Here is a 10906-nt window from a genome sequence, read left to right as displayed (position 1 = left end):
GTACGGTTTCGTATTTTCTCATTTCTGACTCTTTCCATTCTCGATACTCGACATGACCTTCTAAGATAATCCATTTCCACAACGTCTACTTTATCTCGTTCATTCTTTTTCATCGTCCAACATTCGGCACCATATGTGGTAATTGGTTCTACAATTGCTACGGATGTACATCAAAGGATCTTTTCAGAGCAGCCGTCTCAAAAGTTCGAGTAGCTATGATGATTGCCGACCTCCGCCGCTGAGACGGCACTTGAAGAAGAATATTGGCCTGCTCATAAAAAATACGTGCTAAGTATATTGGATATTAAACAAATATGAGGGAGAGTGGTATGCAAAATTTTTATACAAACTTTAGAGTTTATAATTTATTTATTTAACTACTTAGCAGATACAAAAATTCTGCAATGAGTTTATATATTCTTCTGCGCAGTAAAAGGAATATTTAACAAGATGTTTTTTATAACTTTTAGGAAATCAGTCACAGTTTCGCGTATTGTGAACGTGGACATCAGACTACTTTATTAAATGGGCCCGTTTTCTGTATATTTCAGTCAGAACTCGAAATATCAACAAAGTAGGTTCTTCTTCTTCTGGTTCCTATCCGTTTCGGATGTTGGAAATCATATTGGCAATCATGACCTTGCTCGCTGCGGCTCGAAACAGCTCCGTTGAGGTTTTCTTAAACCATGTTCTTAAATTCCGCAGCCATGATATTCTTCTTCTACGGGGTCCTCGCTTACCTTAACAAAGTAGGTAGGGGCATAATTTTGAATTTGATAAAGAAAGGTCGGCAGTACCAGTTTCTAGATAACAAAGCGCTGCTAAAATCCTAATATAATTCTTTTGCATTTGAAGTTCATTTGTTGAATTGCCCCATATGATTAATTCATAGTTTGGGTGAGAGTGGAATAAAAAAAATATGTCATTTTTAATGTTTCAAAATTAACAACAGTTGGCGAATAAAAAATAATGAACTTAAAATCTTTTTCTTTTGTTGTGAGACATGAGCCGACCAGTTCAATCGATTAATTATCTATGGTTATTAACAATAGTTTAACAGTTTCTTTGTTATCTGGATCAATACGTAAATTACTTGCAGATATAACCAAATTTGGCGTTTTATCCAAATTAAGTTTCAGTTTGTTTGCAGTAAACCATATGCTAGATTTAGTAGAAACTTCCTCATATGACATTATTAAATCATCATTATTTTTTCCTGATTGTATGTCGTATTATCTGCAAATTGTACGGATTTGTACGGAGATATGAATTTAGGCAAATCGTTAACACAAATAATAAACAAAAGAGATCCAAAAATCAAACCTTGTGGGACTCCATGTTGTACGGATAGAAAATCGGAAATTTTGGTGTCTGCCACATAGGTAAGAAGTTAAGAGCTTAAGAGGTACATCTCTAATGCCATAGTAATTTAATTTGTGAAGCAGAATATTATGTGAAATTCAACCGAAAGCCTTTCAAAAGTCGCAAAAAGAATTTGCTTCGCTTACAACATTATATACCGCGTTCGTACTAGAACGAGTACTTCTGAATCCATATTGTGAGTTGCTAAAGTAATTATTGGACTCAAAACAGTAATAAAATTGTACTTTGTTAACCTTTTTTCACAAAAGAAGAACCAATGGGTATGGGTCTGTAATTATCAGTTTTTAAGGAAAATGCATTTTTGTAGATAGTATGTGGTAGTCCTTTTGAGTATTTTAGGCTTCCGAAAATACTTCAGTTGATAGAATTAAAGTGTGTTAAAAGATAGTGTTAAAGCTATTCGGTAAGTTTCTTTTAATATTTTGGTATTAATTTTGAATCCCTACAGATAGAATTACTATGAGACTTAATTGTTTAAGAGTACTCTTCTTCCACAACAGGGCGAAAAAAAGAACTTACTCGGAGAAGGATAAAAGAGATGCAATTATGTTCTCTGCAATTATAATAAAAAATTAATTTATTTCGTCTAGAGGTAAATCAGGTTGTACAGAACTGGATCTTCTATTGTTTCTTTCTATTTTTATTATAATTTTTTTTAATTTACTGTTTTTCAGCAGTTTATAGGTTTATTATTGAAATTAGTAAAAAATCATAGAACGCTGACTTTTTAAGCAGTTTATAATTGCCAATTATATTTAATTTTTTGTTGAATCTGTATCTGTATCTGTAGAGTAGGGAGGGCGAGTTAAGTTTCACAGCACTTAGGCCACAATTGACCATTGTGCATCCCCCCAGGGAGCTGCCACCCTTAGCTCATTGTCCATCCTGCCATTTCTAGGAAGCTGGACAAGTCACCAGGAGACATCTCTCTTATGTGGACAGGTGTGGGCCAGGACTCGCCGAATGCGTACTCTCGTATTAACGATAACTCTGGGCATTCACATAGGACAGTTTCGTCTTCTCGTTCACACTTCCTACATAGAGGTGTGTCTGCTAGCCCCAGTGTGTGGAGGTGTTTTTTGTGTGTGGAGGAGAAATTTTTTGTTGTTTATATAATTTAATAAAACAAATCGGTATCCTTAGTGGCATGTGTATTGTCCCTAAAAAGAAAAAAATTAGATCTGTAAGACCTTAATTCAATTATAAACCATTGTACGGGTGTTTTTCCAGCAGTTTGTCGTACTTTTTTTAGTGGAAAATGCTTTAATATTAAGTTATTGGTTTCGGTAAGAAATACTGTCAAAAAATCAGGATCCTTATTGTTGGGAATTTATCTTTATTGTACAGCCAGCAATTGACGGATTTGTAGTTTACTGTTTTTATTTGCGAAAACCAACTCAAATTCCTACAGTATATAAAATTAACAATATAAAAAATTAATTAATTCCCATTATTTACTGTTCTCTTGCTGTCTGCTAAAATTATTTAAATTTTTCCCTAATCGGTGACACGTTTATTTTCTGACGTTTTTATTCTATTTGACATAGTCTATAGAACAGTAGCAACGGGAAATTTTGGGTAACATGATAGAACTTAAAATTAACTAAATACATTGTATAAAAATAACAAATATTCGTAACACTCCCACCCGGTACAGTTCTATGCAAAAGAGAAACTGTACCACTTATTTTTCATCATCTTTTTAGTCTCCATTTATTGGTATTACTGCTAATTTTATAACAGGACGTTCATATATTCCATTTTTTGTTTGAACTATTGCTCGTCGCATTTGCCCATCAGATGATTTTTTAACTCCAATTACCTTACCCTTTGGCCAATTGCATCTTGGTAAATCTTTATCACATATAATTACAATATCGCCCTGTTTAATTGGTACAACTTGTTTATGCCATTTTGCCCGAAGTAGTAGTTCAGGTATGTATTCAGAAATAAAGCGTCGCCAACATTTATTTGCAAATTGCTCTCTGTACAAATAATTAACTTTAAATACTTTAACATCTTCGTTTAAAAATCCAATTTGTTTTATCTCCGTTTGAAATTCCAATTAGAAAAGGATTGGGGGTTAGAGATTCAGATTCTTCAGATTCTATTGGAAGATAAGTAAGTGGTCTTGAGTTAACTATGTTTTCTGCAGCTATGAGACAACTATAAAGTAATTGGTCAGTAGGGTTCCTGCTTGGTAAAGAATCATATAACGAAATTTTAACCGCTTTCACTAGGCGCTCCCAGGCCCCACCCATATGTGGGGAAAGGGGTGCGTTGAAGTGAAATTTTAGCTCTGGGCTAATCAGTGAATTGGCTTTTAATTTACTGTCAACCTTTTGCAGTTCTTCTCTCAATACTCGTTCAGCTGCAATGAAATTCGTACCTCGATCACAATATATATGCCTTGGTCGTCCTCTTCTGTTAATAAAATTTGTCAAACATAGTATAAAACTGTCCACATCTAGTTTGTAAGTTACTTCGAGATGGACTGCTCTAGTCGTGAGACACGTAAATAAAGCTTCCCATCTTTTCTCCGTCCGTCTTCCAACAGTTATATTTTTTGGACCAAAATAATCCATGCCAGTATGTGTAAATGGAGCAGTAAATGTTGCAAGTCTACATGGCGGTAGAGGTGACATTTCTGGTGGTTTTGGCTTAGCAAATTTGACCTTGCAATTTTGACCATTGGTCCTAATCTTTTTAACTAGTTGTCTGAGTTTTGGTATATAAAATTTTTGTCTTATCTCATTTACTACAATTTCATGATTTCTATGGTGATATCTTTTGTGACAGTCTTCAATAATTAGTAAAGTTAAACGACTTCCTCTTGGTAAAATTATTGGCCTTTTTGTTTCTGAAATAACATCTCTAGCTTCATCTAATCTTCGTCTTATACGAAGTAAACCATCTTCATCCAGATATGGCGATAATTTATATAAACTGTTTGATTTATTAACTGTTTTCTGTAAGCTACCAGAATTATTAGTTTTTAATTGTTTTATTTCATTTTTAAAATATTCACATTGAGTTTGCTTTATTAAAATATTTCTAGCACCTAAAAGTTCTATATATATATATAAGCGGGGATCCTACAGCTTCTGCCGCTTCCCGCATTTCGATCGCCATCTTTTTCTATCTCTCCAGGTGTCTTCATCAATGGCTCTGTCTTTCATGGTTTCCATAACACCTTGTATCCAAGACTTGGCTGGTCTTCCTCGTTTCCTTCTATTACTTGGATTGTATTCCATAGCTCTTTTTGGCCATCTGTTGTCGTCCATCCTCTGTACGTGTCCATACCATATTAACTGTCTAGTTTCTATTCTTTCAGAAGTTGTATGTACTCTATCTGTTTTTCTTCTAATTTCAGAATTAGGTATACGTTCTACTCTTGATATACGGCAAGCTCTTCTTAGGTAGTCCATTTCAACCGTGTCAACTTTTTTCTTTCCTTTTGCTGTCATTTGCCAACATTCTGCTCCATATGTAAGAATTGGCTCTACAATTACTTTGTAGATAGTCATTTTAGTTTTCATAGTAGCTTTGTTGGACCAAAGTATCGAATTCAGAATTTGAACACTTTTCCTGCCTTGTTGCACTCTATAGTCTATATCTCGTTCCGTTGTTCCTTTACTGCAGATAATACTTACTACCCAAATATTTGTATTCGTAGCACCTTTTCATTTGTCTAATTTCCAAATCCGGGTCTTCGTCTTCACTGCCTATTCGCATATATTCTGTTTTAGACATATTCATACTCATCCCCCATTTTTCGTATTCATCTTTGAGCTTTCTAAGCATATAATCTGCATCTTCTTCACAGCTTGCAATTAGTACTTGATCATCTGCAAAGAACAGCGTTGTCAGATAATGGTTGTTAAGCTTCAACCCCATTCCCGCACATTTTTGTCTCCACTGGTGCAGTGCTTCTTGGATATATATTTTGAATAGGGTGGGGGAAAGACAACATCCTTGTCTCAAGCCTTTCGTTACTGTAAATACCCTTGAGAAAGTATTTCCTGTTTTTACAGTGCTTTGAGGACATTTATAGATGTTCAGTATTGCTTTTAGATATGTTTTACTAAGGTCCGTTTTCGTCAAGACACTAAATAAAAGTTTTAAAGGAACTGTATCATAAGCCTTCTCCAGATCTATAAATACCAGATGCGTAGGGAGGTTTCGAGCTGTTCGTTTTTCAATTACTTGTTGAAGGGTAAATGTGTTGTCCACGCACGATCTTCCTGCTCTGAAGCCGCTTTGTTCTTCAATTTCTTTATACTCCTCTTCTATTCTTCTTTTCAATATACGACCATATAACCTTCCCAGCGAGCTAGTTACGCTAATGCCTCTATAATTTCCGCATTCTTTTCTGTCTCCCTTTTTATAAATGGGGCTAATGTGGGCCAAATTCCAATCGTCTGGAATCGTTTGGCCTTCAATTAAGCATTTATTAAAAATATTCACTAAGCTTTCCAAAAGAGCATCCGGTCCATGTTTCACCAACTCGATGGGAATGTCTCCAGGCCCGGGTGTTTTTCCATTTTTCATTTGTTTCAATTCTTTTTTCAGTTCTTCTTTGTTTATCTTATGCACCTCTGAGTTTTCTGTCATTGAGATATGGTCAGGTCTTTCCATAAATTCGTGCCTACTTTCTGTTAATAGCGTTTCGTAATATTTTTCCCACTTTTTATTTTGAATCAGGTTTATATTTCCCTCATCTTTTCTTTCTTTTCTAATACTTTTTATGAATTTCCAAGCTTGTGTCACTTTGGTTCCTCCTAAGCATCGGTCCATCTCTTCGCATTTCTCTTCCCACATTTCGTTTTTTCTTTTAGTGACTTCCTTCTTTGCTTCCCTGTTGAGTCTGCTGTAAATTCTGCGGTCTTCTGAGTCTTTCGTGGATAGCCATGTTTGATAAGCTTTTTTTTTGTCTTTAATTAATTTTCCTACTTCTTCGTTCCACCACTCAGGATTTTTTCTTTTGTCAGCTTCTTCGTACCCCAATGCCTCTTTGGCCGCCTGATGAATGCAATTTTTTATATCTTGATATTCTTTTTCGGCCGTTTCTCTTCGAGTTAAGTGAGTTAGTTTTGAGGCTAGTCTAAGTTTGTAGAGGAATTGTACTGATTCGTGTTTGAGGCTATCAATATTATATCTTATCTTTGTGGAAGCTACTACCTTCTCCTGTTCAATTTTGTTCTTGTTTACTTTCCTGTAGTGTATGGTTATTTTTGCGACCACCATATAGTGGTCAGATCCGCATTCGGCACCACGATACACCCTTACGTCATTTGTTTGGAGCCTTTTGTTTTCTGGTTGGATGAGATAGTCGATTATAGATTTTATCTTTTTCTTTGGTTGTTCCCAGGTAAATTTATGTATATCTTTGTGCTGATAAAATCCATTCATTATTTTAAGCTGTAATGTTTGACAAAGATCGATGAGTCGCTCTCCGTTGTTGTTTATTTTGTCTTCACCATATCTTCCTACCACATTGTCTTGTAATTTTTTGCCTACCCGAGCATTGAAATCTCCTAATAGGCATATTTCTTTGGATCGGTTTACATGGGTCAACACGTCAAGCAATTTGTCATAGAATTCATCCTTAACTTTTGTATCAGAATCGTCACTAGGAGCATATACTCCTATTATAACTATCGTCTCCCCATGTTTCTCAAGATCCATCATAATGATCTGCTCGTCTATCTCTTCCCAACTCTTGATATTGTTTTTGAGTTTTGTATGCACGGCTATAGACACACCTCTTTTTGCTCTTAATGATTTTTCAACTCCACTGTATAAATGAATATAGTCGTTCTTGATTTCATTTCCCTTTCCTTTCTTTTTTGTTTCTGTAAGAACGCATATGTCTATTTGTTGTCGTTCTAATTCTTGAAAAACTTCAGTTTCCTTGGTTCTTAGACCTTGTACATTCCATGTGGCCAATCTCATAGTCCTTTTTCGTAGCAGTCGTCGTCTTTTGTTTCCGTCCTTATTCCGAGGCTCTTGATCGAAATTTTTAGCAAATAACTTTTTCTAGAAGAAGGGGTGCTGGCCCATCGTTCAAACCCCCAGACTTGGAGGACCAGGATTTGTGAAGAGTATGTAGTAGGAGTAAATGTAGTGACCCGTCTGCCCTCGGAAACCTAATAGCCATTCGGGGTCGGAAAAAAACGAGAGTTAGCCAAGAGAGGCTGATAGGAAAGATTAAAGACATTTTACTCAAGACAAGTTGAAACAGAGTAAAATGTGAAGGCCCTTATGATCCGCCAGGTGCGTTTCATAAGCGTATGAGTATTGATACAATTTGTGTTCCCGCTCACACCTCGGGGTGTTGACTACAGACTGTATGGCTCGTCCAGCAAAGTTCTTCCGAAGTTAATATTCCTTTAGGCTCTTCAGATTTCATCAATTTTGCATAAACAATTCTTAAAAATCGAAACATATATGCAGTTGCTCTTAAAATTCTATTAAATTGACTGAATCTTTCAAAATCTATTAAACGTGGACTATTAAATTTTACTTCATGAGTGGTTAAAATTTCATCAGCTTTTTCCTTTTTTTTAAGGGTGGTGTCTGGAGGCCAACTGTTTTCTAATTGATACAGAAAATCAGGACCTTTAAACCAACACCTGGTGTTTTTCAAATTGGGACGTTTCGTCCATTTAGTAGCTTCGTCGGCTATATTATTCTTAGTAGGTACATATCTCCAATGTGATATCATTGAGTTTTGTTGAATTTCGGCCACTCTGTAAGCAACATACTTTGGTAATTTGCTTGGGTCTTCATTTCTTAACCAGCTTAAAACTGTTGAAGAATCTGTCCAATAAACAATGTTGTTCACAGTTATGGAAAGATGTTGACAAAGGCTTTTAGCAAACCTTGAACCCATTACCGCACCATTAAGTTCCAATCGAGGAATAGTTTGTGGTTTTAATGGTGCTGCATGTGTTTTCGCTCCAATCAAAGTACACCCTATGACATATTTTTTCATTATTCTTAGATATGCCACACAAGCACTTGCGTGTTCGCTGGCATCTACAAAAATGTGCATTTGCGTATTGGTATCCTTCCAATTTTCGAGTTTATTAAGAAAATATCTTGGAATTGAAACTTTCTCTATTTCTGGAAGCTGTTTTAACCAAACAAGCCATTTTTGAAACTGTTAATTGGTTATTGGTTGATCCCAAGAAATGTTACTCCTCCATATTTCCTGTAAAAGAATCTTCACATAAATCAAAAAGTTTGCTAACAAACCTAAAGGGTCATATACAGACATTAAGATTTGTAAAATTTCTCGCTTTGTTGGCTTTCTTAATCTACTTAAAACATCTTTGTTTCCTTTATTACATTTTAAATTGAAAATAAAATGATCTCCCTTTAAATCCCACCACATTCCTAGAACCTTTTCCATGCTCTTATTGTTTCCTATATCTAGGTTGACTTTCTCGTTATTTTCGTGGGTGGTGTTCATGATTTTTATTAATTTTTCAGAGTTTGATCTCCAGTTTCTTATTTCAAAATTTCCGCTGGCGTGAATTAAGGCAATTTCTTTTGCTAATTGGATGGCTTCATCCTCAGTGTCTGTTGATTCTAAGAGATCATCGACATAATGATTCTTTACTATGGAATCAACAGCGCTAGGATATTCTACGCTAAATTTCTTCGCATTAGTGTTTTTAATAAACTGTGCACAACTGGGTGAGCAGGTAGCCCCGAAGGTCATCACAGTCATGACATAAACTTCCAAAGGATTATCAGAGCTACCATTGCGCCACAAGAATCGTTGTGCATGTTGATCTTCTTCTATTATATCTACACGAAGAAACATTTCCTTGATGTCTCCAGAAAAGCCAATCTTTCTTTCACGAAATCGTAGGAGGACGCCTAATAAAGAAGCAAGTTGGTCATCTCCTTTTAATAACATAGAATTTAAGGATATTCCCTGTACGGTTGCTGCTGCATCCCAAACTAATCTGAATTTGTCAGGTTTATTAGGATTAAAGGCCGGAAATATGGGAAGATACCATGTTTTATTTTGATACTCTAAGAGTTCTTATTCTGACAGTTTTCTAATATATTTCTTTTCTAAAAAATCTTGAATTTGTTGATTAATTTTGGTACCTAGTTCTGGATTTTTCTTAATTTTTCTCTCTATACACTCCAGTCTTTGAATAGCCATGGGTTTACTATTAGGGAGTTTCAAGTTGTCGTATTTCCAGAGTAATCCAATTTTATATTGGTTACCAATTTGAACTAGGGTACTTTCTTGTATACGAATAGCCTTATCTAATTCGTTGAAAACAGACGGTTTAATATTTTGAACTCCAAGGCTTTCAACTGAAAAGAAATCTTTTACACTATTAAAGAGTTCTTGGTTAGTAATGCTTCCAGAACTACATTCGCAAATGTGGTACGAGTAGTTTATTTCCACATCGTTATTTGAAAATATTGCAAAAATGGTCCAACCTAACCTGGACTTTGCAGCTATCGGTTAAAGTTCTAGACCTTCCTTCACTCGAAGTGGTAACGCCAAGTCTCAGGCCTATCAAAATCTGAGGAACAGCGTTCTTATATGATTTGAAAGGCAAGTTTTTTAGATAGGGAAAGCTTTCTTTAATTGCCTTTGCATCGAGAGTTTGTTTTGGAAGGCCTAATTTTCTTACCGTTCTGGCTGGTCGGTGGTCAAATTCTTTGGCCCCATTATAATCACCAGCAATAGAAAAAAAATACTTTTTCTGACGCATCTTCTAAGCGTTGTTGGTTTCCGGTCCATTTTAAGCAAAGTTGTTCTGGGTTTCCCATTATATTTAGTTTTTTAGCAACACTTTCTTCTAACAAAGTAACGGAAGACCCTTCATCTAGAAAGGCAAATGTAGTGACCTCCCTACTTCCATTTCTTAAAACAACGGGAAGTATTCGAAAGCGTGTTCCTTGATGTGCATTACTTTCTTCATCTGCAGATAAGAGGTGCGATTCTACTGTTTGCATACCGCTTTCCTTTTTGATAAGCTTTGTACTTTTATTGGATACTTGTTCTGAAAATTCATGAAGAAGAGGATGATGCTTTTTTTGGCATTCTTCTTTGTTGCATTTTACAGGATACTTACAGAGAAATCTGTGTTTCTTTAAGCAAAGCCTACATAAATTTAAGGCTTTAACAACCTCCCATCTTTGAGATAATGAATATCTCTGAAATTCTGAACAACCTGCAATCTTTTTACAATCTCTCTGATTACACAGTTTACAATTATGTGTTTCACTGGAGGCATTTGGTTCATGTATATTAGCATGCACATTATTATTAAATTGCCTTTTTTTATTACTTTGGTCATTAAGGGCTAGTGTAGGTAGAGCAGAACAAACATTTGTTGCCAGATTATACAACAATCAGCAAGTTCCCTTAATTCCTGAAAATTTTGAAAAGCACTGCGATATATCGCCCAATTAACTTTAATTTGTGAAGGTAGTTTCTCTAATAGTTCGTGCATAAGGGTAGGGTTATTAAGATAGTCTTTTA

The 10906-nt window shown here is 35.4% G+C and overlaps 2 protein-coding genes across 2 annotated transcripts; both read right to left on the bottom strand.

Moving 5' to 3' along the window:
- Positions 1 to 3395: 3395 nt before the first annotated feature.
- Positions 3396 to 8440, bottom strand: LOC140450490 (uncharacterized). Its single transcript, XM_072544160.1, has 2 exons — positions 7910 to 8440; positions 3396 to 4352 (listed from the first exon to the last, which is right to left on the bottom strand). The coding sequence occupies exons 1-2, from the start codon at positions 8438 to 8440 to the stop codon at positions 3396 to 3398; spliced, it is 1488 nt and encodes a 495-aa protein (XP_072400261.1).
- A 111-nt stretch (positions 8441 to 8551) lies between these two features.
- Positions 8552 to 9217, bottom strand: LOC140450438 (uncharacterized). The gene has a single exon (XM_072544100.1). It carries the CDS (start codon positions 9215 to 9217, stop codon positions 8552 to 8554), a length of 666 nt encoding a protein of 221 aa, XP_072400201.1.
- Positions 9218 to 10906: the final 1689 nt, after the last annotated feature.

Source organism: Diabrotica undecimpunctata, chromosome 1 (genome assembly GCF_040954645.1).
Source record: "Diabrotica undecimpunctata isolate CICGRU chromosome 1, icDiaUnde3, whole genome shotgun sequence".
NCBI classification, from domain to species: Eukaryota; Metazoa; Arthropoda; class Insecta; order Coleoptera; family Chrysomelidae; genus Diabrotica; species Diabrotica undecimpunctata.
This window is presented reverse-complemented; position numbering and strand designations above follow the sequence as displayed.